The sequence below is a fragment of the Acinonyx jubatus genome, chromosome D3, assembly GCF_027475565.1.
Source record: "Acinonyx jubatus isolate Ajub_Pintada_27869175 chromosome D3, VMU_Ajub_asm_v1.0, whole genome shotgun sequence".
Lineage (NCBI taxonomy): Eukaryota > Metazoa > Chordata > Mammalia > Carnivora > Felidae > Acinonyx > Acinonyx jubatus.
The window spans coordinates 9,064,289-9,090,340 of record NC_069392.1 but is presented as its reverse complement, the minus strand read 5'-3'; the positions used below and the strand labels follow the sequence as shown (position 1 = coordinate 9,090,340).

At 52.2% G+C, this 26,052-nt stretch overlaps 1 protein-coding gene across 5 annotated transcripts; it reads left to right on the top strand.

Annotated features, from left to right (window-relative positions):
• Positions 1 to 18,555: 18,555 nt before the first annotated feature.
• Positions 18,556 to 25,615, top strand: PHETA1 (PH domain containing endocytic trafficking adaptor 1). 5 transcript variants are annotated; one of them, XM_027044205.2, is made up of 5 exons: positions 18,556 to 18,758; positions 19,569 to 19,801; positions 20,213 to 20,296; positions 21,100 to 21,243; positions 23,016 to 25,615. In XM_027044205.2, exon 5 carries the CDS (start codon positions 23,034 to 23,036, stop codon positions 23,679 to 23,681), a length of 648 nt encoding a protein of 215 aa, XP_026900006.2. In that variant the 5' UTR covers positions 18,556 to 18,758; positions 19,569 to 19,801; positions 20,213 to 20,296; positions 21,100 to 21,243; positions 23,016 to 23,033; the 3' UTR covers positions 23,682 to 25,615. The 5 variants fall into 5 exon arrangements, with proteins under 5 accessions (XP_026900006.2, XP_026900005.2, XP_026900004.2 ...); XM_027044204.2 differs by having other exon boundaries at positions 19,569 to 19,813; XM_027044203.2 differs by lacking the exon at positions 19,569 to 19,801 and having other exon boundaries at positions 18,557 to 18,758.
• Positions 25,616 to 26,052: the final 437 nt, after the last annotated feature.

Below are 26,052 nucleotides of genomic sequence, written 5' to 3'. Positions count from 1 at the left end.
ACTCAGTTCTGCTCCTGCCACTGTTGGTGCCTGTGGAGACCGACCTCTTTTGGGCCACTACTATCGGGCCCCACCCCAGGAGTGCATCTTTCTCCAGGAAGTCCTCCCGGGCCGCTGGCACCCGTGCCCCCTGGGCTTCCCTGTCTGCTCTCCCCCGTGCTTTCATTTTCTCGACAGGCCTTATATGGGGTGAGGTTGACAGTGGGGTGGTCTCAGGTGGAGCATACACTCAGCCAGCCCTTCCTCCAACACAGAGGAGGGAGGGAGGGAAGAGAGGAATGTCTGCTCTTCTCTCCCTCCCACGACAGGAAACAAGTCGATTAGGCCCCCAGCTTGCTGGAGCCTCATCACCCCTTCCCAGACAACATACTCCTCCAGTCCGCTGCCTCCCCCTCTTAGTAGCTTTGGGCAAATTACTTGACTTCTCCATACCTCAATTTTCTCATCTATGAAATGGAAATAATAAGAGTACCCACTCCACTGGGTTGCTGTGAGGGTTAAATGAGTCAGTGCATTAAAGCACTTACCGTTGGGCTTTGCCCAAGGGAAAACACTGCTACATGGGTGTTACTCAGGCTTGGGTTCTGCCCTTGGAGCTATAGAAAGGGGTTCCCCAGAAGATGGGGATTTCCAGACTACCCGGATGGGGATCAGGGTTGGTCTGCTGTAGGATACTTGAAGTCCCATAACTGTGAAGGAACGAGCAATGAACGTGCTTTCCACAAATACTTGTTAAAGCCTACAGTGTGCCAGGCATTGTTCTAGGTGCTGGAGACACAGCAGTAAACAAGACAGACACAAATATGCCTGCCCTCATGGAGCTGACACTCTGGTGAGGGGACCTGGAGCATAAGTACGTAAATAAATGGGATAATGCATCGGGAGGAAGATAAAACAATTACAGGGTAGACAGTAGGAAGGGGCTTAGACTGGAGGCTTGGGGGAATACCTTTCTGAGAAACTAACATTTGAGCTGACACCACCCCTTTCCCCCATCCTATAGCAAGAAGCATCTGGGCATGATAAAGCTCTGGAAGGGCATTCCAGGCCAAAGGAACAGTGAGTGCAAAGGTCCCGAGGTAGGAAAAAGTTTGGGGCATTTGAGGAAAATCAAGAAGGCAGTGGTGATACCTACACTCATAGATGGGAAGAGATGGAGTTGGAAAGTCAGGCCAATCACACAGAGACTTGAAGATCCTGGTGGCAAGTTTGGGAATTATCCTATGGGCAACAGGGAGCCATGGAGGGTTTTTGAGCAGAAAGATCTGTCGAGCTTTGGATTTGAGCTGGCGACCAATTAAAAAGTGTGCCAGTAACGTTCACGTAGCATCTGAGGATTTGGGACAAGGGGGGTGAGGTGTTATTAGGGAAGCCTAAACCAATCACTCCATAATAGTATCTCTATATATAGACACCTGGAGAGACTGAGGCCTAGAGAGAGCAGTTACTTGCCTGCAGTCACACAGCTGCCAGCTGGTGCACCAGGTACACAGCAGTTGTCAAATGGTTGCTGAAATCTGCCAGCCACAAGCACTTTCCCTCTCACTGCCCAGACGGCAGTTCTGCTGACTTAAATGGAGACTTGTGGTTCTTCCCCTTTTTAATCACAGTGCAAGCCTTCTCTCGTGCCAGATTTCTCAGAGGCCCAAAGTGGTTTCCCTTCTCGCTTAATTTCTTCTCTCCAGGCGTCCCCTCCAGAGTCCAGTTTATTATTTCAATGCTCTCCGCGACTGAGACTTCTCACTCGGTTCCTGTTTTTCCTTAGAAAGCCAAAGGGTTTACAACAAACACCACTTCTGTCGCCTTGCCCTAGATTTGAGCGCACCCCAGCTCTGAACTGTTGGCTGCACGTGGCTCCTCCCACTTCACAGGTCCCTGGGGCACAAAGTGAGACGTTTATCTGAATTCCCCGAATTCTCCGGAAGCCGGTGAGATGGTCTCGGCAAGCAGGTCCCACCGCCCCCCTTGCTCCCACGCTGACCGCGAGAGCGCCTACTGGCTGCCAAGTTCCGGGACCGGAGACTCTCCGCGTTAATAACAGTAATGAAACAGCAGCCACTGACAACATTAGTAAACACTTATTAATACCGTTAACAGTGATATTAACAACTGATAGTAATAACAATAACACAGCACAGAATTAATAATAACCAGCACAGAATTAACAATAACCAGCACAGAATTAATAATAATGGGAGCAGTAACAATAAAATGATAATATGAACAATAGGTAATAGGTCTCATTAAAAATAATAATAGGGATTACCATGATAAGCCCTGAGTAAAATAAATAAATAAATAATAATAATAATAATAATAATAATAGGGGGCCCCTGGTGTTTCAGTTGGTTGAGCGACTCTTTTTTCTTTCTTTTTTTTAATTTTTTAAAACGTTTATTTATTTTTAAGACACAGAGAGAGACAGAGCATGAGCTAGGAAGGGGCAGAGAGAGGCAGACAGAATCCCGGGCAGGCTCCAGGCTCTGAGCTGTCAGCACAGAGCCCCACACGGAGCTGGAGCTCACAAACTGCGAGATCATGACCTGAGCCGAAGTCTGACGACCAACCGACCCAGGCGTCCCTGAGTGTCTGACTCTTAATCATCTCAGGTCAGGGGGCGCCTGGGTGGCTGCGTCGGTTGAGCGTCCGACTTTGGCTCAGGTCATGAGTTCATGGTTCGTGAGTTCGAGCCCCGCGTCAGGCTCTGTGCTGACAGCTCAGAGCCTGGAGCCTGTTTCAGATTCTGTGTCTCCCTCTCTCTCTGGCGCTCCCCCATTCATGCTCTGTCTCTCTCTGTCTCAAAAATAAATAAACGTTAAAAAAAAATTAAAAAAAAAAATCATCTCAGGTCATGGTCTCAGGGTTGTGCTGGATGTGGAGCCTGCTGAAGTTTCTTTCTCTTTCCCCTGCTCACATTCCCTCTCTCAAACAAACAAACAAACAAACAAACAAACGTTACTATTAGCTATTATAGAATTAATAGTAAATATAAAATAACAATAGGATATTAGTAGTGACAACAAATATAATAACAGGTCTAGGATTAATAGTAATAATAGTAGCTAATGGTATCAGGATTAATAACAATAAATACAAACTAAAACTAGGACAGTAGTAAGATGAATAATAAATATGGGGGTGCCTGGCTGGATCGGTCAGAAAAGCCTGAGACTCCTGATCTCAGGGGTCGTGAGTTTGAGCCACACCCTGGGTGTAGAGATTACTAAAAAAAAAATAAATTTCATTTTATTTTTTATTTTTTTAAATTAATTAATTTATTTATTTTGAGAGAGAGAGAACACGCATGAGCAGGGGAGGGACATAGAGAAAGGGAAAGAGAGAGAATCCCAAACTCACGAACTGTGAGGTCATGACCTGAGCAGAATCAAGGGCTGGACACTTCACTGAGGGAGCCACCCAGGCACACTTAAACTTTATTTTTTTTTAAATGAAGATCAAAAGTCTTTTTTTTTTTTTAAGTTTATTTACTTATTTTGATAGAGGACTAAAGTGACCATGAGCTGGGGAGGGGCAGTGAGAGAGGGAGAAGGAGAATCCCGAGCAGGCTCCATGCTGTCAACGAGAAAGCCTGATTCGGGGCTTGATCTCAGGAACCATGAGATCACGACCTGAGCTGAAATCAAGAGTCAGACACGTGACCCACTGAGCCACCCAGGCACCCCATAAAAAATGTAATAATCAAGGTGGCATAATAATATAATTGTAGTTACAGTTGCAGGACTACTAACACTTCATAGTTACAGGATTAAAAATAACAAATAGAAAAATAACAACAGGCTAGAATAGGATTCACAGTAATAGATATAACAGTGTGATCATAATAGCTAATGATCTAGGATGAATGATAATATGATTAACAGCTTTTGAGGCTTGCTTCCTGTCAGGCATCGCTCTATCCCAGCGCTGACAGGTGACGGCAACGTGCTACCTGCACTTGTTCCAGATGTTCATCACTAGCCACGTGAGGCTCTTGAGCATTTGAAATGTGGTGCCTGTCACGGAGGAACTGAATTTTGACTTTCTGTAAAGTTAACGAATTAACATTTAAACAGCCGCATGTGGCCGGCCATCACTGTAGTGAATGACACAGCTCGGACGTTTTGTGCACGTGTCAACTCATTTCAGTCTTGTGAAACCCCTGGGCTAGGTCCTATTATTGTTGTTATTCTCTCCATTTTATCATGAGAAAACAGAGGCACTGAAAAGTTAAGTCATTAGCCCTGGTCAGAGTCTCCCCACTTTAGAGGCACCTGGGTGGCTTAGTCAGTCTCACGGTTTGTGAGATCGGGCTCTGTGCTGACAGGGTGGAGCCCTACTCAGGACTCTCTCTCTCTCCCTCTCTCTCTGTCCCTCCCCACCCTCAAAATAAACAAATTAACAAAAAAGAATTTCCCTACTTCAAAGACAGAACATCATTGTCTGAGGAGACCCCTAATTAAGAACGAAGGCTCTGGGGCGCCTGGGTGGCTCAGTCGGTTAAGCGTCCAACTTCGGCTCAGGTCATGATCTCGCGGTTTGTGGGTTCCAGTCCCGCGTCACGCTCTGTGCTGACAACTCGAAGCCTGGAGCCTGCTTCGGAGTCTGTGTCTCCCTCTCTCTGCCCCTCCCCCACTCACACTCTTGTCTCGCTCTCTCTCAAAAATAAACATTAAAAAAAAGAACCAAGGCTCTGGACTCACCCAGACAGGTTTAGAATTCTGTGCTCTGCATCCTCTTAACTGGGTGATCCCTTGGACTCTCTGGGCGTCAGTTTCTTCATCTGTAGAATGGGGACGGTCACAGGGCTGACTTCATCGGGTTGTGGGGGAGAATTTGATGAGAAAACTTAGGGTAAGGGTATGGGAGTTTGGACCGCAGTTGTGTATACCACATGCTCGACGGAGTGTCGATTGTAATCTGTAATTGGATATGAGTTGTACATCCCTCAAGGAGTGGTTTTGAAGAGTGGCGGCCACAGTGACCAGCTATGTAGGCATCAGACCCTTACACCCATTTTACAGATGAGGACACTGAGCTTGGGAGTAAAGACTGTCGCCTAAGCTCATCCAGCTAGTGAGTAGAGGCCTCGGCGTCTACATCCGTGAAATGTGCTTCTGCAGACCTGTCCTCTTCCTACTGGGAACAAAGTGTGGGCCACAGGTGGAGATGAGGCCTGGGTGCCTGGTCTGCCCCCTTGCTGGGCAATGGCTGGTGCAGTGGACTAAATGTTTATATCCCCTCAAAACTCCCGTTGAAATCCTACCCCGCGAGGTGATGGTGTTAAGAGGTGGGGCCTTGGGGAGGCAAGCAGGTCATGAGAGCAGAGCCTTCATGCTTGGGATTATAAAAGGGACCCCAAAGAGCTCCCTCTCTGATTTTGCCCTCAGGAGAGGTTACAGCCAGAAGGCACCACCCATGAGCCAGAAAGGGGACTTTCACCAGACGCTGAATCTGCCAGGGCCTTGATCTTGGGCTTCTCAGCCTCCAGAACTATAAGAAATACATTTCTGGTGCTTAGAAGCCACACAGCCCGGGGGCGCCTGGGTGACTTAGTTGGTTAAGCATCCGACTTCAGTTCAGGTCATGATCTCATGGTTTGTGGGTTCAAGCCCCACGTCGGGCTCTGTGCTGACAGCCTGGAGCCTGGAGCCCGCTTCAGATTCTTTGTCTCCCTCTCTCTCTGCCCCCGCCCCGCCCCTCGTGCTCATGCTTGTCTCTGTGTCTCAAAGATAAATAAACACTGAAAAAAAAAAAAAAAGCCACACAGCCCGTGCTATTATGTCACAGTAATCTGAATGGACTAAGACAGAAAGTTGGTACTAAGAAGTGGAAACCGCTTTAACAAACACCTAAAAGTGTAGAAACAGCTTCGGCTCAGGGTGATGTGGGTAGAGGCTGGGAGAGTCTGGGGGTGCCCTGAATAGACCATTAAGGGTGATTCTGTTGGAGACCTAGAAGAGGAGAGCTACAGAGGGCACCTAAGACGTTGGAAGAATGGCCCCAGAGACCTTTTGAAGGTCACCAAGGGTCTGGGTGGCAGGAGGATTTCAAGGGAGGGGCTGCTGCTTCGGGCTCCCCCCCCCCACCCACTGCCCCACTGTGGCTCCAGAAGGCCTCCAGCGGTGGGTGCTGTGCCCAGCAAATCTGTGGACGTATGGCTGCCTCCACCCAGATTTTGGAGGAGCTGCCCATGCACAGCCCAGGCGGTGGGCCACCTCTGGCACGGGGCCACAGCAGAGAGCCCCCACCAAGTCAATGCCCAGCAGAGTCCCAGGAGCAGGACCCCATCATGACTCCAGGCTGGAGAGCCTCCTGTGTCCGATTCCAGAGATTCCCGCCCCGGAGGGCTGAAAGCACTCATGCGAGCAGTACAGAACTTTAGGGGCCCAGCCCCACCCAGCAAATCTTTGGGGGCCGGAGCACCACCTCAGTGTGTCAAGAAGGCAGGATCCCCCACCCCAGAGGGTCTGGAAGGAGGGACCACAGCCCTAGTGTGCCTGCACAGCAGGGCAGCTAGCCAAAAAGGATTATTTGGGAGCCTTAAGGCTTCAGACTTGCCGGGGTCCTGTCTCTCCTTTCCTTCCTGTTTCTCCCTTTTGGAATGGGAACGTCTGTCCCACCACGGTATTTTGGAAACACGTTGGCTTTCACAGCTAGAGAGGAATTTGAGTCTCACTCATAACTGATTTAGGTGAAACTTTGGACTTTAGACTTTCGAAATGGTGCTAGAATGAGTTAAGATTTGGGGGCTATTGGGATGGAATAAATGCACTTTGCGTGCATAAAGGATGTGAATTTGGGGCAGCCAGGGGCAGAACGCAATGGACTAAAGGTTTAAGCGCCCCCCCCTCCTCTCCCCCAGTGGATAAGACAGCCGGGGCTGGAGTTTCCCAGGCCTGGGCTGTGTGACCTCTAGCAAGAGACTTCCATTTTCTGAGCCTCAGTGCCGCTAGTCTGTAAAATGGGTATAACAGTAGTTGGGCAAAGGGAAGGGAGATTGTGTGGGACACTGACTCCCTAGTAGATGTGCTCAGTGAATGCTCTACATGCTGACGGTTAGTCAGCAAATGACAGTTGGAACACACTGGGCTCCTCACTGTCCCTCAAACTCACCTTCATGCTCCCAGTTCAGAGCCTTTGCACGGGCTATTCCCTCTGCCCAGAAAACCCTTCCACAAGATCTTTCCTTTCCATCCCTCCCTTCATTCACTCCCCAGAGGTCCCCGACCACCAAACCTAACACAGATCCTCCCTGTGGCTGTCACTTTCCATCTCTGTCTGGCCCCGCGTCTTTTTCTCCCACCTCGTCATGAGGAGACTCAAGCAGCTTTATGAGAGGCCCACATAGCAAGAACTGAGGCCTCCTGCCAGCACCCTCCAGTCCCAGTCAGGCCTTCAGATGAGGGGAAGCCCAGCCCCTGTTTGGACTACAACCCCATTAAAGACCCTGAGCCAGAAGCACCTAGCTAAGCTGTTCCTAAATTTCTGACTGTATGAAATAGTGTATGTTTACCATTTCAGGCCACTACGTCGGGTAGTAACTTATTACATAGCAACAGTAAACTAATACAGAACTCAAGATGGCTTTGGGTGTGCCCAGCCAACCCTTTCTCCACCCATCAGGACCCAACTGAGGCTGGGAGATTCAGGAGACAGGGTCCTTGGCCAGAAAAGGATTATATAGCTGGGCCCTTCTTCTTTCCTCCTGGGCAGTCAAAACTCTCTGGCGGGATCCCTGGGCCAAGGGGAGTCATCTGCCCAACGCAGGTGCCTGAGGCCACCCGTGCCTCTGCTTCCTTCCCTCCGCTTTGGTTCCCTTTTCTGCCCTCCCAGTGCCTTCGCCTCTCACATTGTCCCAAATTCTTGCCTAAGAAAAGGATGAACAGTTTTTACAATCTGGACTCCATTTCTGGAAGTGTGCACCACGCTGAGACCATCACAGGTAATCCTCCCCATTGTGAGCGGTTTGCTAGGAATTTCCCCATTTTTTCAGATGAGGAATCTGAGGCACAAGGCAGTGAAATGGTGTTCCCAAAGTCGCGCAACAAAGCGACTGAAGCAGGTGGTCTGCACTCAAGGCCTATCTGATGGCAGAACCCCGGCTCACCCTGCGTAACGATAATAATGGTAGTCCTAGCAGAATTAGACATTATTAGGGCATCATGTGTGGGCACTATTTTGAGGGCTTTCCATGGGTTCGCGATTTAATTTTCCTAACAGCTGTATGAAGGAAAGAATGTTGGTTTTTTGGAGTTTTTTTGACAGAGGAGGAAACAGGCAAGAGAGCTGTGAAGTAGCCTGTGCAAGTCACAAGGGCTGGTAAGTGGCCCCGCAGGCATTTGCAATTAGGCTCCAGAATTCTGACCGTGGCTACGGTCGTCAGCTGCGGCTGAGCCCCGCGCCTACCCCAAGGGCTCCCACCTGGGCCGGCCTGGGAAGCTGCGAGCCGCCCCCTCTTCCGCCCAGGGAATCTGGTTTTGGAGGGGAAGTGACTCAGTGGCCTGAGGCCTCGCAGATAATTATTCACTTCCAATCCTGGTAATTAAAGGCCGTAATGGCTCTGCAGAGGACGCACAATCTAGTTACTCCCGCGGTCCCACCCCTGCCCGAGGATCAGCGTGGGGCGCACGAGCTTCCGGGGCGCGAGCTCCGCGCCCTCGGCTGTGGCGGCCGACTTGCGCGGGGCTCTGGCGCCCCCCGGTGGCCGCTTTGGGGGTGATGGCGGGCTGGGGAGCGGCTTCCTGAGCAGCCTTGAGGACCCCAGTCTAGCAGGCCCAGTGCTGGGCCCCTCCTCCTGGGATGGGGCCAAGCCTTCCTGGAAGCCTCCCGGGATCCAAGTTTGATGCCTCCCGTTCACTATTAAACGGCCACCAAGGTCGAGAACACGAATTGGGGACATGGTTTAATGGCTGGCTTCTTTAGTCCTGGGTCACCCTGGGCGAGTGACTTGGGCTCTCTGAGCCGTGTCTTCAGCTGTAAAACATGAATAAGGGATGAACCTAGTTCACAGGATTGTAGTGAAAATTAAGCTAAAATAATTCATGTGAAAGTCCCTGCCACGTGGTAAGTGCTCAATAAATGCTGTTGTTGTCGTTGTTATTGTTGTTCTGAATTTCCAAGGCACAAATTTGATTATGTGCCATGTCTCGCCCCTGCTCTAAACCCTCCAAGGCTCCTATTACCTTCTGACTAAAATTCAAAACCTCACCCTGACACACCAAGCTCCTTCACAGTCTCATCCTCAGCGATCTCCTCTCTCCACAATGTATCAAATGTCCTACGCTCTGGCTATGCTGTAACCAAACCAGACTTCTTTCTGTTCTTTGCTTCAATATTTCCAGAACTTTGCCCATGCTAGTCTTACTGCCTGACACTCCTTTTCCCTTTCCTCTGCTTGGCAAACTCCTACACATCCTTCAAAACCACCTGAAATGCGACCCGTGCCTGAAGTCTACTCCTGTTCCCTGAGGGTGTTGCCTCTTCTGGCCTCCTTTGGCGTCCTCTCTGTCAGACCTCTGAGGGATCGGGGGTTTGTCCCTTGTGGTGCAAATACTCATTCATCTGTGTGCATGCCCCCCAGACTCTGAGCTCTTGGAGGGTGAGGCTGATGGTTGGCTCACCTTTGAATCTCTGGCATGCAGCACAAATCCTGCACACGTTAGGTGCTTCAAAATATTGTGTTGAGACCAAAAGAAAAGTAGGGTCCTAAACCAGCATTGGTGGGTGGTGATTCCAAAGCACGCAGTTGTTACGGGAGCCTCGGTTCTGCCCCCGTCGTGCTGGTCTGACCTCTCTACATCTCAGTTTCCTCCTCTGCGAAATGGGGATGAGGCTAGTACCTACCTCACAAAGTATTTGTGAAGATTAAATGAGGCTCTGTGCGTACAGCACGTAGCCCGGGACGCTCAGTGATGCTGATTACTGTTAGCTCCACCTGTTCTCAAGTCCTTCCTTTACACCGAGGAGCAGGTGACTGAGAACAGTGTGATACTACCCTCCCACGGCTACACTAAAAGAGGCAGCAAACTGTTGTCAAAAGAATCGATGGCGGGTACTCAGACACTTGCATATGAACGTTCATAGTAGCGGTATCCACAGCAGGCAAAAGGTAGAAACAACCCAAACGTCCATCAGTGGATGAATGGACAAACAACATGTGATCTATCTTCAGCCATGAAAAGGAAGAACTGACATTCGATACGCCGTGGGCGACTCTCAAAACGATATGCGGAGTGAGGGGCGCCTGGCTGGCACAGTCAAGATACCCTGCAACTCTTGATCTCGGGGTCGTGAATTTGAGCCCCACGTCGGGCGTGGAGATTACTTAGAACAAACAAAACAACAACAAAAACAATGTGCTGAGTGAAGGAAGCCAGACACAGACGGCCACATATTGTGAATTCCATTTATGTGAAATCTGCAGAAGAGGTAAATCTATAGAGACAGAAAACAGATCGGCGTTTGCTAGGGGGTCGGCGGGGGGGTGGGCAGAGCGGGGAGTGACTGCTAACGAGTATGGGGTCTTGTTTCTGGGCGGACGAAAATGTTTTGGAACTGGATGGCTGTGGTGGTTGTACATTGTGAATGTGTTAAATGCCACTGAATTGTACTCTAAAATGATTGATTTTATGTTGTGTGAATTTCACCTCAATTTCTTTTAATGTTTATTCATTTTTGAGAGAGAGAGAGAGACAGAGAGACTGAGCATGAGTGGGGGAGGGCCAGAGAGAGAGGGAGACACAGAATCAGCTCTAGGCTCTGAGCTGTCCACACAGAGCTTGACAAGGGGCTTGAACCTACGGACCACGAGATCATGACCCGAGCCAGTTGGCCACTTAACTGAGCCACCCAGGCGTTTCTTACCTCAATTTTTCTTTAATGTAAAAAAAGAAAAAGCGTTAGTTACAGGAGTGAGCTTTGGAGGGCTTTTGGAGATGTGTCTTCTCTATTCCTCTATTCCCCAAAGGTCAGTCTTAACCCCAAAACGGGCTCCTGGAGGCTGGGAAGTTGGTCTCCTCCCCCCAGGGTGGCAGAGGCTGGGGGTGTCCCAGAGGATCTGACATGAGTGTGGGCCACTCCTCATCTGCAGGCCAGCCGGGGTGGCTCTGAGACCCTGGTGACCATGCTTGTGGCCACGTGGCCTTGCCAGCATCAGGCGACTGAGCTGGCTTCAGGGTGAGCCAGAGGACCCGCGGGACAGTTGTCAAGCGGGAGCTCCCTGCTCACAGATGGCCACAAGGCAGGCAGGTCCTTCTGTGAGACCCGGAGACACACAGAGAGGGGTAGAAAGTGGCTACCGGGGAGGGAGGAATGGAGCCACCGCGCAGGCATGAACTTGAGGGCAGAGGCTGCAGCGTCCCCTGAGGGCTCTCCGGGGCTGGGCTAGGGGGACCACCTTGGCCATGGCTTACTCCTGGGCCAAGAGCAGGACTCTGGGGTCAGCTGCCTGGGTACGCCTCTGGACTCTGCCACATATGCTGGCTGTGTGACCGTGGGCGAGTTACTTCACCTCTCTGAGGCAGCAGAAGCCACAGGGCCAAGGAGAGGAGGGGCAGAGAGGAGGAGAGGAGGGAGGGAAGTGTTCAGCAATGCTCTTAGAAGAAGCAGAAGTAGGAAGCTAAGGGCGGAGGGGTGTGCAGAGAGCAGCTGAGTCCCAAGCTGGGCTCTCTTCAGCTTTGGGACGTTGCCCACGAGTGGAAGCCATCGGGGTGGTTGCCTGACTTGCCCTTGTTATGGTGGCAGCACCTGATTTTCCGAGCAGCCTCAGTCCGGGATGTCCCCTGGGGCTGACCTTCCTGTCCCTGCTCCAATGATCGGTTCAGGGACGGGCAGGTGAACCCACAGGGCCAGGGACAATCAATTCCAGGCTCAGGCAGAACAGTCCGATAAGAAAATGTCTTATACCACTCTAAAATTTTAGAGCTGGGAGGACATGGGCTCTGAGGTTCTGGAGAGCGATCTTGCCTCAATGAATACACTCAGAGAAAAGCAAAACTCAGAGGCACAGAAACAGAGTCCTAACGATAATGTCTACATCTAGACCCGAAAAGCAGTTATTCTCAGACTTCTTCACCACGTGAGTCACTCAATTCTTCTTCGGCTGAAGCCTGTCTGTGTGCAGCTTTTAGCCACTTAGCAACTGAGGGACTCCTGCCAAAGAACACCAGTGGGTCCTCCCAGGAACCCTACCCCACAAAGTTTCCTCGTGGGCCTCTCCCGCCTGAAACGGGAGGCAAGGACGTGGTCCTGGGGTTGGAAGTGTGGCGTCCCGGGTGTCGGGCAGGCCGCAAGAAGCTGGGGCTCCTCAGGGGCAGGAAAACACTCTGCCCATTGGGCTGAGATCTCTTGAGCCCCTACTATGTGCCAGATACTGTTCCGGGTACTGGGGATACAATGGTGAGCACTACGAGACACTCTAGTCTGTTCTCAGGGTCACAAGTTCAAGTCCCAAGTTGGGTGTGGAGGCTACTTTGTGTTTTTTTTGAGCTTACTTTTAACTAACTAACTAACTAACTAACTAACGAGCAGGTGAAACTCAGAGGAGGTTTAAATCCTTGGGAGAAAGGATTCAGGAATTTGGGGGGTCAGCGACCAGGAGAGGATTTGGGGAGGGAGGAAAGAGAGCCCCCATACGAGAGGGAGGGGATGAGGAGAGGAGTTGGCAATGCTATGGAGCGAACTGGCAAGACCTTCCAGGTCTCTATGCCTTCGGCAAAATTCGCTCCCATTCAGGACCCAGCCTCAGCCTGGTGGTGCACATATACGGGAGGAGGGGCCCTTGGAGTCGGGGACTCCAGCCCTTCTTGTCACCCCCCTCCCCTCCCCCGACGTGCCCCCGGGTGCGCGGTGTGCCAGGCCAGTGTGCTGTGGTGAAGGACAGTTTCAGTTCCTTCTTGGGGCTGGCTGGTCCTGCCCACTGTTGGGGTGGGGCAGCCGCCGTGGAAAGAATCTCTGCCTCAGGCCCCAGCTTGGAGCTCGGTCTTCCCCTGCTGGTGACGGAGCCAAGGAGGGGAGGCGAGATCTGGATACAAGATGGCAGGTCCCGTGGGCACCTTCACAGGAGGACCAGCTCAGGCCCTGAGTCAACCTAGCACCTACTATGTGCCCAATACTATGCCAGGCGCTGCGAGCAAAGCAGACCAAACTCCCTGCCCTCGTGGACCCATCTTCTAACGGAGGTTGGGATAGTGTCACAGGTTAGGCACAGAGTCATCAAACCCAAGTACACTGCCTACAGTTGATTTCTCCTGTTTTTTTTTTTTCTTCTCCTACTTCATGTGCCCCTTTGCCTCCTTATGAGTTCTTCCTCATCTCCTAGGCTTCTGAGAAAAACCCATGGGCCTCCTGATCTCATCTCTCCTCTCTTCTTTTCTTTCTTCTCCAGCCACACTGGCCATTTTGATGTTTCTTGCCTCTGAGCTTTTGCATGTGCTGTTCCCTCTGCCAGGAATGGTTTTCCCTCTGGATATCTGCATGGCTTGTGACCTTATTTTCTTCAGGTTTTTACTGAAAAGCGCTTTCTCAGGGAGGTCTTCCTTGGCTCCTCCAAGCTAAAATGGCAAAATGTCATTCACAATTCCTATGTTCTGCCCTTTCCTTATTTTTTTCCTTGACTGCTAACTTCATCTAATGTATTGTATGAGTGTTGCTTCATTTTCTTCCCACTCTGATAAGGGAGGGCAGGAGCACTTGTCTATCTCTCTCTCTTTTTTTCTTTTCTATTTATTATTAAATTTTTTTTTAACATTTATTTGTTATTTTTGAGAGACAGAGACAGAGACAGAGTGTGAGCAGGGGAGGGGCAGAGAGACAGAGAGAGACACAGAATCCAAAGCAGGCTCCAGGCTCTGAGCTGTCAGCACAGAGCCCGATGCGGGGCTTGAACCCACAAACCATGAGAACACGACCTGAGCCGAAGTCAGACCTTAACTGACTGACCCGCTCAGACGTCCCCGTCTCTCTCTTTTAAAAACAATTTATTGACGTGAAATTCATATGGCACAAAATTGACCATTTTATTTATTTTTATTTGTTTTTTAAATATTTTATTTTTAAGTAATCTCTACACCCAACATGGCCTCAAACTTATAGCCCCAAGATCAAGAGTTGTGTGTTTTACCAACTGAGCCAGCCAGATGACCCAGAACTCCATTCCTTTTTAGGGCTGAGTAATATTCCATTTAATGGACGTACCATATTTTATTTACCCATCATCCATTTTTTAGTGTTTACTTATTTCGTTATTTTTTAATTTTTAAAAAATGTTTTTATTTTTGAGAGCGAGAGAGACAGAGCATGAGCAGGGGAGGGGCAGAGAGAGAGAGAGAGAGAGAGAGAGAGAAAGAGAATCTGAAGCAGGTTCCAGGCTTCAAGCTGTCAGCACAGAGCCTGCTGCGGGGCTTGAACTCATAAACTGTGAGATCATGACCTGAGTTGAAGTCAGATGCCCAACCAACTGAGCCACCCGGGTGTCCCATTAATGTTTATTTATTTGAGAAAGAGAGAGAGAGAGGAAGAGAGAGAGAATGGTAGGGGCAGAGAGAGAGGGGGACAGAGGATCTGAAGCAGGCTCTGCACTGACAGCAGAGAGCCCAATGAGGGGCTCAAACTCATGAACTGTGAGATCAGGACCTGAGCTGAAGTTGGACACTTAACCCACTGAGTCATCCAGGCGCCCCTGCCCATTCACCCACTGATGGACACTTGGATTGCTTTCACCTTTTGGTTATTGGGAATATTGCCGCTATGAACTTGCATGTACATGTCCTTTTTTTAAATTAAATTTATTTTAATTTAATTTAATTTAATTTAATTATTTAATTAATTTTTTAAAATGTGATTTTCAAAGCTTATTTTTATTTATTTTGAGGGAGGGAGGGGCAGAGAAAGAAAGGGAGGGAGGGATTCCCAAGCAGGCTCCAAGCTGTCAGTACAGAGCCTGATGTGGGGCTTGGTTTCACGAATTATGAGATAATGATCTGAGCTTAAATCAAGAGTTGGGTGCTTAATCAACCGAACCACCGAGGTGCCCCTTGTCTGTCTTTTTAACTTATATCCCTTGTGCCTGGGACACAGTCATGCTCGATAAATGTTGGAAAGAATGACTGGAGGAAACAAAGGCATTGGACTAAGTGGGGTGGGCTTGGGGTCACATGCCTGGAAGAGGCAATGGCTGAGTGAGGATGTGAGAGAGGGGCCTGGAAGTGAGCCACATGTGCAGAGGCCCAGAGCATGGTGCATTGTGGGAGCAGAGGGAAGCCAGGTGGCTGAAGCTGAGGGAGTGGGGATAGGAAACCACGCATCTAAGCGCTAGGGGTGGGGGGGGGGTGGGCAGAGACTAGGACGAGTAGGGCCTTGTCACTCACAGGAAGGTGGTGGACTTGCTCCTGAGTCAGCGGGGAGCCACGGAAAGGCTCTGAGCGGAAGGGTCCCATAACTTGGTGTGCCTTAAGTTTTACTAGGATTCCCTCAGTGGAAAATGAACTCAGGTTCAGGGGCTGGAGGGGCAGACGAGGGACTGAGAGAAGGCTACGGCAGTCATCCTGGTGAGAGCTGATGGTGGCCTGGGACGGGGACGTGGTGGCAGAGATGGAGAAGTGACAGACTCGGACGTGGTTTGGAGGTAAAATCATCAGGACTGGTGATGGCAGCCATCCCAGTTCTGGTTCTCCAATTCCCCTTTCCAGACTTCTGAACCACGGCCCCTTCTCCAGCTTCCCCAATTCCCAGCTGCAAAGATGCTCAGCTGTTCGCTGCGGCCAACGCTGACCTGAGCTGCAGTCGGATGCTTAACTGAGCCACCCAGGGGCCCCTCTCTTCCTCTCTCTCTGCCCCTTGCCCCCTCGCCTGTGTGCATGCGCGAGCTCTTTCTCAAAATAAGTAAATAAACTTAAAAAAAACAACAGTGTTGCACGGTGACAGGCGGTGATTACACTTGTGGTGAACAGAGCAGAAGTACAGAGTTGTTGAATCACTGTTGTACACCTGAAACTAATATAACATTGTGTGTCAACACTACCTCCAGGGGGAAAAGAAAAGAAAGTAGATTGATGGTTGCCAAGGGGCTAGGAGGAGGGGAGAACGGGGAGTGACTGCTGATGGATGTGGGGTTTTATTCTGGAGTGACAGAAATGTTCTGCAACTAGATAGTGTTGGTGATTATACATACAACATCATGAATGTACTCAATTTCACTGAATTGTTTATTTTGTGCTGGTGACTTTTTAAAGTTGGAAGCCGTATCTTTTTACTTTTATTTATTTCAGCTTTATTAAGGTATAGCTGACAAATAAAATGTAAGATATTAAAGCATACATACTGATGTTTTGAAATATTTAAATATTGTGAAAGGATTCCTCTAACACATTGATCAATGTGTTTCATTGTGTGTGTGTGTGTGTGTGTGTGTGTGTGTGATAACATTTAAGTTCAACTCTCTTAGCAAATTTCAATTACACAAACCGTGTTTCAACTAGTCACCATGCTATATATTGTTTACTCTAAGATGGTTAATTTTGGGGTCGCCTAGCTGGCTCAGTTGGTGGAGGATGCAACTCTTGATCTCGGGGTTGTGAGTTTGAGCCCTAGGATGGGTGTAGAGATTACTTAAAAATAAAATAAAACAAACAAACAAATAAAATGGTTAACTTTTTGTTATGTGATTTTCATCTCAATTAAAATTAAAATAAATAATAAGGAATTTTTTAAAAAGGATGTCGGGCTCTTGCTTTCCGAGTTCTGCCTCTTTCACCCATGCCAAACCTAAATGTAGCAGAAAGGGCTCTGAGAGCCAAGGTGCACAGACCTCTGGGAGATTTTCCCCACAAAACCAAAACTCCTTTGTGCCTGGCCTATTCCTTATCTGGTGAGTGTCTACATTCGGGGAAATTCCAGCCTGCCTTTCCCTGCTGAAGAATTATGATGGCGTCTGCAACAGCTGGATTCAGGGGCTTGGCCAATATCAGATACCATTAGGTATCTGTCTCTCTTCAGGCTGTGGGTTTTGGCCCTACTTTCCTCTGTGCTGGTTTTACTATCAGGTAAGCTCCAGAATTCAACCACTCCTCTCCACTTCCACTGCCTCTGCTTTGCTCTAAGCCACCACCATCACTTGCTTAGACGACCAAAATAGCATCCTCCCTGGTCTCCTGGCCTCTACCCTTGCTCCCTACAATCACTCCATCCTCCTCATAGCAGCCAGGGACCATATTGAACCTAAGACAGACAATGTTACTCTCATGTTCTCAAAACCCTCCCATGGCTCCCCACGCTTCTCAAAATAAATCTTTCTTATGATCCCCAAGGCCCTAAGCAACTGGGCTTTACCAATACTCTCTGACCTCATTTCCTACCATTCTTCCACTTGCTCACTTGATTCCAGCCCCAATTGGCCGGCTCTCTGTGCTTCAAACAGGCTTGGGATGGTCCCATCTCAGGCCTTTGCACTTGGCTGTTTCCTTTGCCTGGGATAATGGTCTCCCTCACTTCATTCAGGTCTCTGCTCCTCAGTCAGACTTTCTCTGACTTTCTCTGAGGTCTAAAACCTCACTCTCATTCTTTCTACCCCACTGCTGTGGCTGATTGTCTTCCAGGTGCAAATCATTTCCAGAACTCATTTGTTGGCTGATTTAGGAACAGTGACTGGCACACAGTAGGTGCTTAGTAAGAGGCTATAGAATGAATAAATGATCCTGGTCTGTCCTGTTTCTTCTCCTGTCCTCAGGCCAGGACTGGACAATGACTGAGGCCTGGAGGGTGGTGAGGAGGGGGCAGCAAGAGCAGGAAATAAACAAAGGTCCAGGGAGGTAGAACTGTATTATTTTGTGCGGAACAAAAATAATAGCAGTTCCTGTTTGCGGAGAGCACCTACTGTGTGCCATGAATTTTACATACAATGAATGTTTTTATTTTACAGTTGAGGAAACAGGCCTACAGAAGTGAAGTGACTTCTCAAAGGCCCACAGTGATTAAATAAATGACTCAGGGGGACTTGAATTCACGCCTTTCCAACTCAATTCAGTGAACTTTCCCTCTTCAATGGGGCAAGGGGTAGGGTTGCCAGGTACCCTATGCATATAATACAGTCCTCTACTGACTTTGTCAAAACGTCCAAAATGTGCTGTATTCAGATTTTTAAAATAAATTACAAATTTTCAGCATAGCTGTTTGTCAGATTTAGCAGGGAGTTAAATTTGCGAAACCTAGCAAACGCTAGCCAGGGAGGAGCTCTGACTCCAGGCCTAGGGCTGCAACGACTGGTCCCGCCCAAGACCCCAGAGGTTTTTTCCGGGCAAATCCGCCCTCTGTCCTTACCCATGGAAGCGCGTGGCATCTCAGGGATCTAGGCCTCTTTTCTGGGATAAGGCACGGCGGGAGGCGGGGGGAGGGGGAGTGTTCGTGAACTAGTCGCGGTCCCTTTAAGAGTAGTTTGGGGGAGTGCCAACGGGGGCGGGCCGAACCCAGGAGGCGTGTCGAGCCGGGGCTGGCCAATCCGGGGGTGGGACGAACGCGGGGGCGGGCCTGGCAAGGGTGGGTTGGGAAGGGTTAAAGGGGTGCGCCCGCGGGTCGCGGACAGTCCGGCTGTCCCCGCCTCCTTCCGTCCGAGTGGCGCTCTCCCGCGGCTGCGCCGGCCGGGCGGCCCCGGAGACAAAGCGCCGCCGCCGCTGCCACCGAGCGGGTCCTGGGCCATGGCCGGGTCGCCTTTGGCCCCGCTTATCCCGTCCCGCTGCCGCCGCCGCCTCCCTAGGTTGCTCCGCGAGGTAAGGCCGGCCTGGTGGGGGGACCTACGGGCGGCCCTGCAAGGGGACGCGGGACCAGGCTCGGGCCGTCGTGGGCCTCGGGGTCCCCCGGCCGTCTGGGGAGACCTCTGCTGGACAGCTGCTCATTTGCGATTCCACGTCACTGGTAATTTACCCATTAGGGATCCCAGCTGCCCGGGCCGAACTTGGCCGGTGATCCCCTGCCCCATAAGGGGCCTCCGCCTCTGGCGGAACTCTGGCTCCCACCTTCTGCCGTTGACCACCTCATCTGGGGCTCTGGATGTTCTTTGAGGGACACACCAGACACAAAGGGACAGAGGGCAGCCGGGAACAGTGCCAGACCTGGAGAACCAGCGGGGCAGCCTAGAGCCTGGGGCGGGGGTCCTGGCGTCCCTGTGGCCCTGCTCGGGGAAGCGCTGGTCAGGCGCCCTGCAGGGTTCTCCGCACGTTTTTTCTGCCTGTAGCTGCCACACCCTGTTCCCCATGCCCACTGTTAGGGGACACTTGTGGCAGCTGGATTCAGTCTCAGCACCTGCGGTCTGGCTTCTTGAATTGTGTGCCAAATTGCCATGCCTCAATTTCCCCAGAGTCCTGGGTTCTGGGTCAGCTGTGTCCCTGGAGACCGTGAGCTAATTATTTGCCATTTGGACAGCATCTTTCCTGAATGCTCACTACCTGCTAAACATTTTGCAGAATGGCTTATCAGGATTTATTCAGTCCTTCCCAGAGGGATGGATATTAATATTCTCATTTTATAAGTCAGGCTCAGCCTGACTCACTGAGGCAGTGCTTTTGGTGCCTTTCCCATAGTTTGCCAGTGGGTGTTCCTCATTCTAGCCCATTGGACCCACTCCACAGCCCATTTGGCAGATGAAGAAACTGAGGCTGGCGAAAGTGAAGTGACAGTCTTAGGCCGAGGGGACAGCTTGGCCCTGGAACCAGAGGGAGGCCAGGCTCCCTCTAGCTTCCTGCCTGGCCATGGGCTGTTGAATCAACAGCAGTGCCCATAGCGGACTCTGAACTTCCTGGAAAACAGCATGAGTGTGAGGAGATAAGTGTGTGACCAGAACCTCCCAGAGGCCAGAGCCCGCACCCCTGCTGCTTCTTTCCCTCTCGCTTTTAACTGGGCTGGAGGAGGCAAGGGTTGGCTGGTGACCTTGGGCCAGGCTGGCCCCATTTGGGCAGTAGCGGGAGGAGGGCTGCTGAGCATCAGGTAAATTGCTCTTCCTTGGCTGTCAATGGGGTGAGGAGACCCCAATCAGCCCCTTTGTGCTGGTTGCCTAGAGCATATGACTCTGGGTATAGCATTGTGCCTTTGGCAAGTTACTTCACCTCTCGGTCTCCGTTTTCCACATCTATGTGTGCAGGTTGAGGAATAGATCCCTTCTTATGGGAGGGATCAGAAGATCCCTTTTGAGGGGTTTCAGAAGATAATCGTCTGATTCATTCAACAGGTATTTGAGCACCAACTACATGCCAGGCATTGGAATCCAGGCAAAAAGCCCTCTGCCCTCCTAGAACAGGCAAAGACAACCCAGGTAATTTCAGGTTGGCGTATAGGAGAGTGAGGGGGGATGGGGGTGGGGGCTCATGTGTACAGGGTGGTCAGGGACCGCTTCCCTGAGGAGGTGATGGTCAAGCTGAAACTGAAGGATGAGAAGTCAGCCATGTGAAGCTAGGAGAAGGGCAGTCCAGACAGAGGGGCAAAGGCTGCTGTGTTTGAGGAACAGCAAGGAGGCCAGGTGGCTGGAGCTGAATGAGCAAGGGGGAGAGAGGCAGGGGAGGGGAACTTGGAAGCCATGGGGAGGACCAAATTTAATACTGGGACAAGTAGGGAGCCATGGGAGAGTTTATAGTGGAGGAGGGGTGTGGTTGGACTTATCTTAACAGGATCCCTCTGTGGGGAATGGATTATAGTGGGGTCAGGGGAGGGGCCTAGGAGGGAGTTTGGCTCTTACCTTGAAGAACACAGACAGGGAAGGGGCAAGTGTGGAAGCAGGGAGACGGGAGGTGACTGCAGCTGTCTGGGCGAGTGACAATAGAGACCTAGAGTGGGGAGGTGGTAGAGGGCAGAGATTAGGCCACTGATTTGGAAGAGGTTGCGGGGGATGGGAATCAACTGGGCCTGATGGGTGCAGAGTGACGGTGAGGGGAGAAGCTAAAGCCATTTGCTGAGGTGGAGTGCTGAGGAGAGCATTTGGCAAGGCTGCGAAGAATATCTACAGCTACCACTGCTGAGTGTGTGCTGTGTGCCGGGCACCATGCTCTGTGCCTTCTACATAGTCACTATGCCATTGTCACAACACCCTGACTTAGGTGCTGTTATGGTCCCATTTTTCAGATGTGGAAACAAAGGCCCAGAGAAGCTTAACGCTTGCCCGGGGTCACGCATCCTGGACACTACAGAGCTGACATTTGAACCCAGAGAAGAGCAAGCCGAGACCAGACTGAGCAGAGGGCAGGGAGGCAAGCGGTGGCCTGAGAGGTAGGAGGGAGATGGGGGCAAGTAGGGTGGATGGTTCCTGTGAGAAATGGAGCCAGGGTCCACATGGAGTTGTTGGGGTGTTGGGGAGAATGCATGAGTCCTGTTTTGCAGAGAGAGAAACTGAGGCTTAGAGCAGGGCAGCCTGTGTCTGCAGTCTGTCAGGTAGGCAGAGCAGGGATTAAAAACCCTGAGCCTTCAGGGCCTCTGGCCTTGGCCCTGCTGCTAGGTCAGTCATAGCTTGTGTTGCCTCTTCCAGGAAGCCTTCCTTGACTGCCCACGCAAGTTAGATGAGGTGGATTCAGTTGGAAGCAATTGCCCCCTCTGCTCTGATTGCCTGGCTTGGCCCCACTACGGCCAGATGCTCCCAGGAGAGTCACCAGCCATACCTCATTCCTCCAAGCCCTGAGTAAGGCAACACCCCGGCTGGGGAATGAATGTTAATTGAGCACCTTCTGCAATCCAGGGACTTTACATGCTCTGTCTCTTGAAAAATATAGCTACTGTCCTATCCAGAAGCCCCAATGAAGTGGCCACGGAAAACCCCCAGGGAAGGTATGGCCACGTTGGGGGCCCACAGTCCACCTCCCAATAAGTCCTGTCTGGCCAATGTTGCCCCCATCATGTACTCTTTCAGGGAAGTAGATAAAAATCACTGGGCCAAATGTATAGAATTAGAGTCCTCTGCTTTAAGTGAGTACACGATGCTCTCCCCATCCCCTCCCTGTAAGTGTGGGCCAAGCCCTGTCCCCTTTACCTGGATCATTTCATAACAGCATTTTCTGCCTCTCCCTTTCCTCACTCTGCTCTGGCCTCACCGGCCTCCTGGCTGTTCCTCATGCACAGCAGCAGGTTCCTACCTCAGGGCCTTTGCACTTGCTGTTCCCTCAACCTGGTATGTCCCTCACCTTCTTCAGGTCTCTGCTCAGATGTTACTTTTCAGTACTCTCCTGACTCTCATTAAAATCAAACATTCCTTTTGTCCCTAAAACCCTGGCCCCTTCCCTGCAATGTATTTTCTACAGCACTGAAGACCATCTGGCAGACATTTCACCTGTTGGTTAATTGTCTGCCCTCCTCACCTGCCACCAGCATGTCAGTACCACAAGGGCAGCGATCTTGTTACTGCTCTATTCCTAGTGCCTGGAACAGTACCTGGCACATAGTAGGTGCTTGATAAATGTCTGATGAATGGAGTCTCTGCAGCCCTCTGAAATAGGTTCCGTTCATATCCCCATTTCATGGCCAGGCAAGTCAAAGCTGAGTTATGAAAGCAGAGCTGGGACCTGAAAGGGACCACAGAGAGACAGCCGGTCTGGTTTCAGGGGATGATGAAAACAGCAGTGCCTGACGAGGCCTGGGTTTGAATTTCAGTTCCGCCCAACTTGCTTTGTGCCCTTCTGCTAGTGACTAACCTCTCTGTCCTTTGTTCCCCCATCGGTCAAACAGGGGTGATGCTAGTCCCTGCCAGCTGAGGTTTGCTGTGAGATTAAATGAGTTAATATCTGTAAAACGCCTGGCATGCGCTAGTCATCCACAGTATTCTTTTGGAGGCGGCCTCTGGGCCCGGTCAGGGTTTGGGCCCTGGCTCTGCTCCTGAAGAGCTGCGTGAGCCGGGGCAGGCCGCCTCTGCCCGGGGAGCCTCAGCGTCCTCGCCTGCGCAAGAGGGGCGTGGAGGGTGGCAGCCAGGCCGCGCGCGGGGGGTGGGGGAGGCGCCGGGTGACCCGGTGGCGGCGGCCGGCCGCGTGAGTAACCGCTGTGCTGGTTGGGGACAGGCCCCGGCCCCCGCCGCCATGAAGCTGAACGAGCGCAGCCTAGCCTTCTACGCCACCTGCGACGCCCCGGTGGACAACGCGGGCTTCCTGTACAAGAAGGGCGGCCGGCACGCGGCCTACCACCGCCGCTGGTTCGTGCTGCGCGGCAACATGCTCTTCTACTTCGAGGACGCGGCCAGCCGCGAGCCCGTGGGCGTCATCATCCTGGAGGGCTGCACGGTGGAGCTGGTGGAGGCCGCCGAGGAGTTCGCCTTCGCCGTGCGCTTCGCGGGCGCCCGGGCCCGCACCTACGTGCTGGCCGCCGAGAGCCAGGCCGCCATGGAGGGCTGGGTGAAGGCGCTGTCGCGGGCCAGCTTCGACTACCTGCGGCTCGTGGTGCGCGAGCTGGAGCAGCAGCTGGCGGCCGTGCGGGCGGGGGGCTGCCCGCTGCCCCCGCGCCGGCCCCGCGCGCTCCCGCCCAAGGAGAACGGCTGTGCCGTGTGGAGTGCCGAGCCCCCCGCCGGCGCGCGGCCTGGCCCCGTGCCCCCGCCCCTGCCCCCCCGGCGGCGGGCCTCGGCGCCCAACGGGCCCCTCCACGCGGCCTCCTTTGCCCGGCTACACGAGTGGTATGGGCAGGAGGTGAGGGCGCTGAGGGGCCAGTGGCTCAGGAGCCGGGCCCAGCCCTGAGGTCGCCGGAGTGGGGGGCCTGTTTCTGGACGGACCCCAGACGCGGGCCCCAGCCTCACAGGCCCTGCCCGGAGAGAGACCGGGAGGCCTGGTCCCGAGGGAAGTCCGGTGGCCCCGCTCTCCGGGACTCTGCTCTGACAAGACGCTGGGTTCTGAGGGCTGCTTTAGGGCTGGTGGGACTCCGCACGGGCCACGCCCCCGATTCCACGGAGGATCCAGGGCCTGGGGGAGCCTCCTGAAGCCCGACGGCTGGTTTCGGGGGAACTCTAGCCCCAGGCCGCGCCGGAGTCGCCCGGCCCAGGCCTCTTGCTGGTAACGGGCCCCCGCTGGGGTGACTGGGACTACATGAGGATCTGTGGCCTGAAAGGCGATGCCTGCGTCAGCCTTGGGCCCGGCGGCTCCTGACTGGACCACGACGTGGACAGAGAGAGCCTTGGCTGTGCCACCCCACACCTGGGTTTGACCTCCTTTTGCTCCAGGCCGCCTGGCCGTCTCCAGCAGCAGTTGCAGAAGGTGGCACAGGCGCAGGTTTTATTGCGAGACGCGCATGGTGAGATTGCCCGGTCCCAGGGGCTCTTGGCTTGGGGTGGGGCCGGGCGGGACTTTACCCCGGGCGACAGCCAGGCCTTGAGAAGGTACTCCTGGCGCAGTAGCTGCCCTGTGGCTTGGGCCAGGTCCGTGTCCCTGTGGCGGTTCTCACATGCCCTCCTGACACTCCTTAATCACATCCTTCGTCTGCTTCTCCTGGAGCCGGAGCCTGGGGTGGGGCCTCTCCGCTCACCTGGCCTCGTCCAGTCCTGGGCTAGGCAGCCGGGGCCTGAACTGACTTTCCAGCAGGTTTCCCCAGGGAGGGGTGGCTGTGAGCTGACTCAGCACCCAGAAGAGGCCCGGGTGCTGATCTGGTACAGCAAAGAAACAGCTGCCAAGCTGTGTTTGGCTTCTGGAACCCCCTCGCTCCATGACAGCCCCAGCCCACCTCCACCCCCGATATTCTGATGGGGAGACCAGGTCTTGATTTGCTTCAAGGCCGACTGCTGTTTCACTGTACTCACCACAGTGGCCATTCTTCATCCAGGGAGAATCTCGGGGGGGCTGGGACACCCCCCCGGCCTTCAAGCTGGGTTATGTTTACAGTCCTCAGTACCCCACAATGGGGACGACCTGAGGACACATATGCCCCAACCTGTATTTCCCCGGACGGTCTCTCTTGGGTACAGACAGACTTGGCCCTGAGGCCCTTTCCTGCTGTCTTTGGAGACCCTGGAGCTTCGGGAAGAAAGGGGGCTGTCTGTGTCTGCAATCACCAGCTCACTGCTGGCTCAGTTGACTGGGGCTTCAGTTTTAATTTAATTTTTAATACTTAGGGTGGTTTTCTTCCCTAGCAATGGAGCTTGGAGTTTTTGCTGCTTTTGTTTCTTGTTGGCTAGTTGGAAGGGATGGGGTGCCCCAGCTCTGGGCTTGGCTGGGGGTGGGGGGCAGTTGGCACTGGCCCCAGGAAGAGGGCCAGGAGCCTTGGTTGGAGACAAAGGCACCTCTCAAGAATCTCACCAGGTTCTCTACCTTCTCCCCAGCAAGTCCTGCTCTCCTGACAGGTGCCTCTGGGGTCTTTGTACACTCCCATCTCCTCCTCCCTGAGTCCTGAGTAGTGGAGGTGGGGGATGGCTGCTCTTGTTCATAGATTCTGGGTCTCCACAGAGGTCACGAGCTGCCCAGAGCCCATGTCCTGGCCAGACCCAGCTGGTGGGGTGAGGTGTTGACCCCAATCCTGGTGCAGGTGTACAAGCTCTATAAAGGTACAATGCCAACCCCCCCCCCCCCCCCAAAAAAAAAGCACAAGATGGGGTCAGGCTGCCTCCGTAGTTGGGTGGGGACAGAGATATCTGGCAGCCTGGAAGGAGGATGTAAAGGCTGAAATAAAAAGTTGTCAAGTAATGGCTGATTGTGTCCTTTTTTCCCATCAAAATCTTTGATTGATTTGCCTGGTACAGTAGGCCCCACAAAAGAAGTGACTAGTGTGTGCCGAGTGCCCCATGCCCGATACCTGCCAGGCACATTCTCAACCTGTTATGGTAGATACCAACTCCATTTACAGATAAGGAAACTGAGACTCAGGTTAAGAAAGCTGCTAAGTTCACATAGCTGAAAAGTGTCAGAGCAGGGATGTAAACCTCTCGAATCCTAGAATTTGACGGGGGATGGGAGTTGTAAAGTTCCTTTTCCGAGAGGAGAGAAGGCAGAGGGAAAGGTGAGGATTTAAAAGTCAAGTGGGCTGAAGGTCTGACAGTTGGGAGGGGCATCAGGGATGGCAAACGGAAGAGTCAGAACCTGCCTCTGCTCACTGATCCGTTCGTGGTGCCTGCCCGGGGGCCTG

What these genes read in the sequence shown, in the direction of transcription:
- PHETA1 (XM_027044205.2), top strand. Translation starts at nt 23,034, where the DNA reads ATGAAGCTGAACGAGCGCAGCCTAGCCTTCTACGCCACCTGCGACGCC.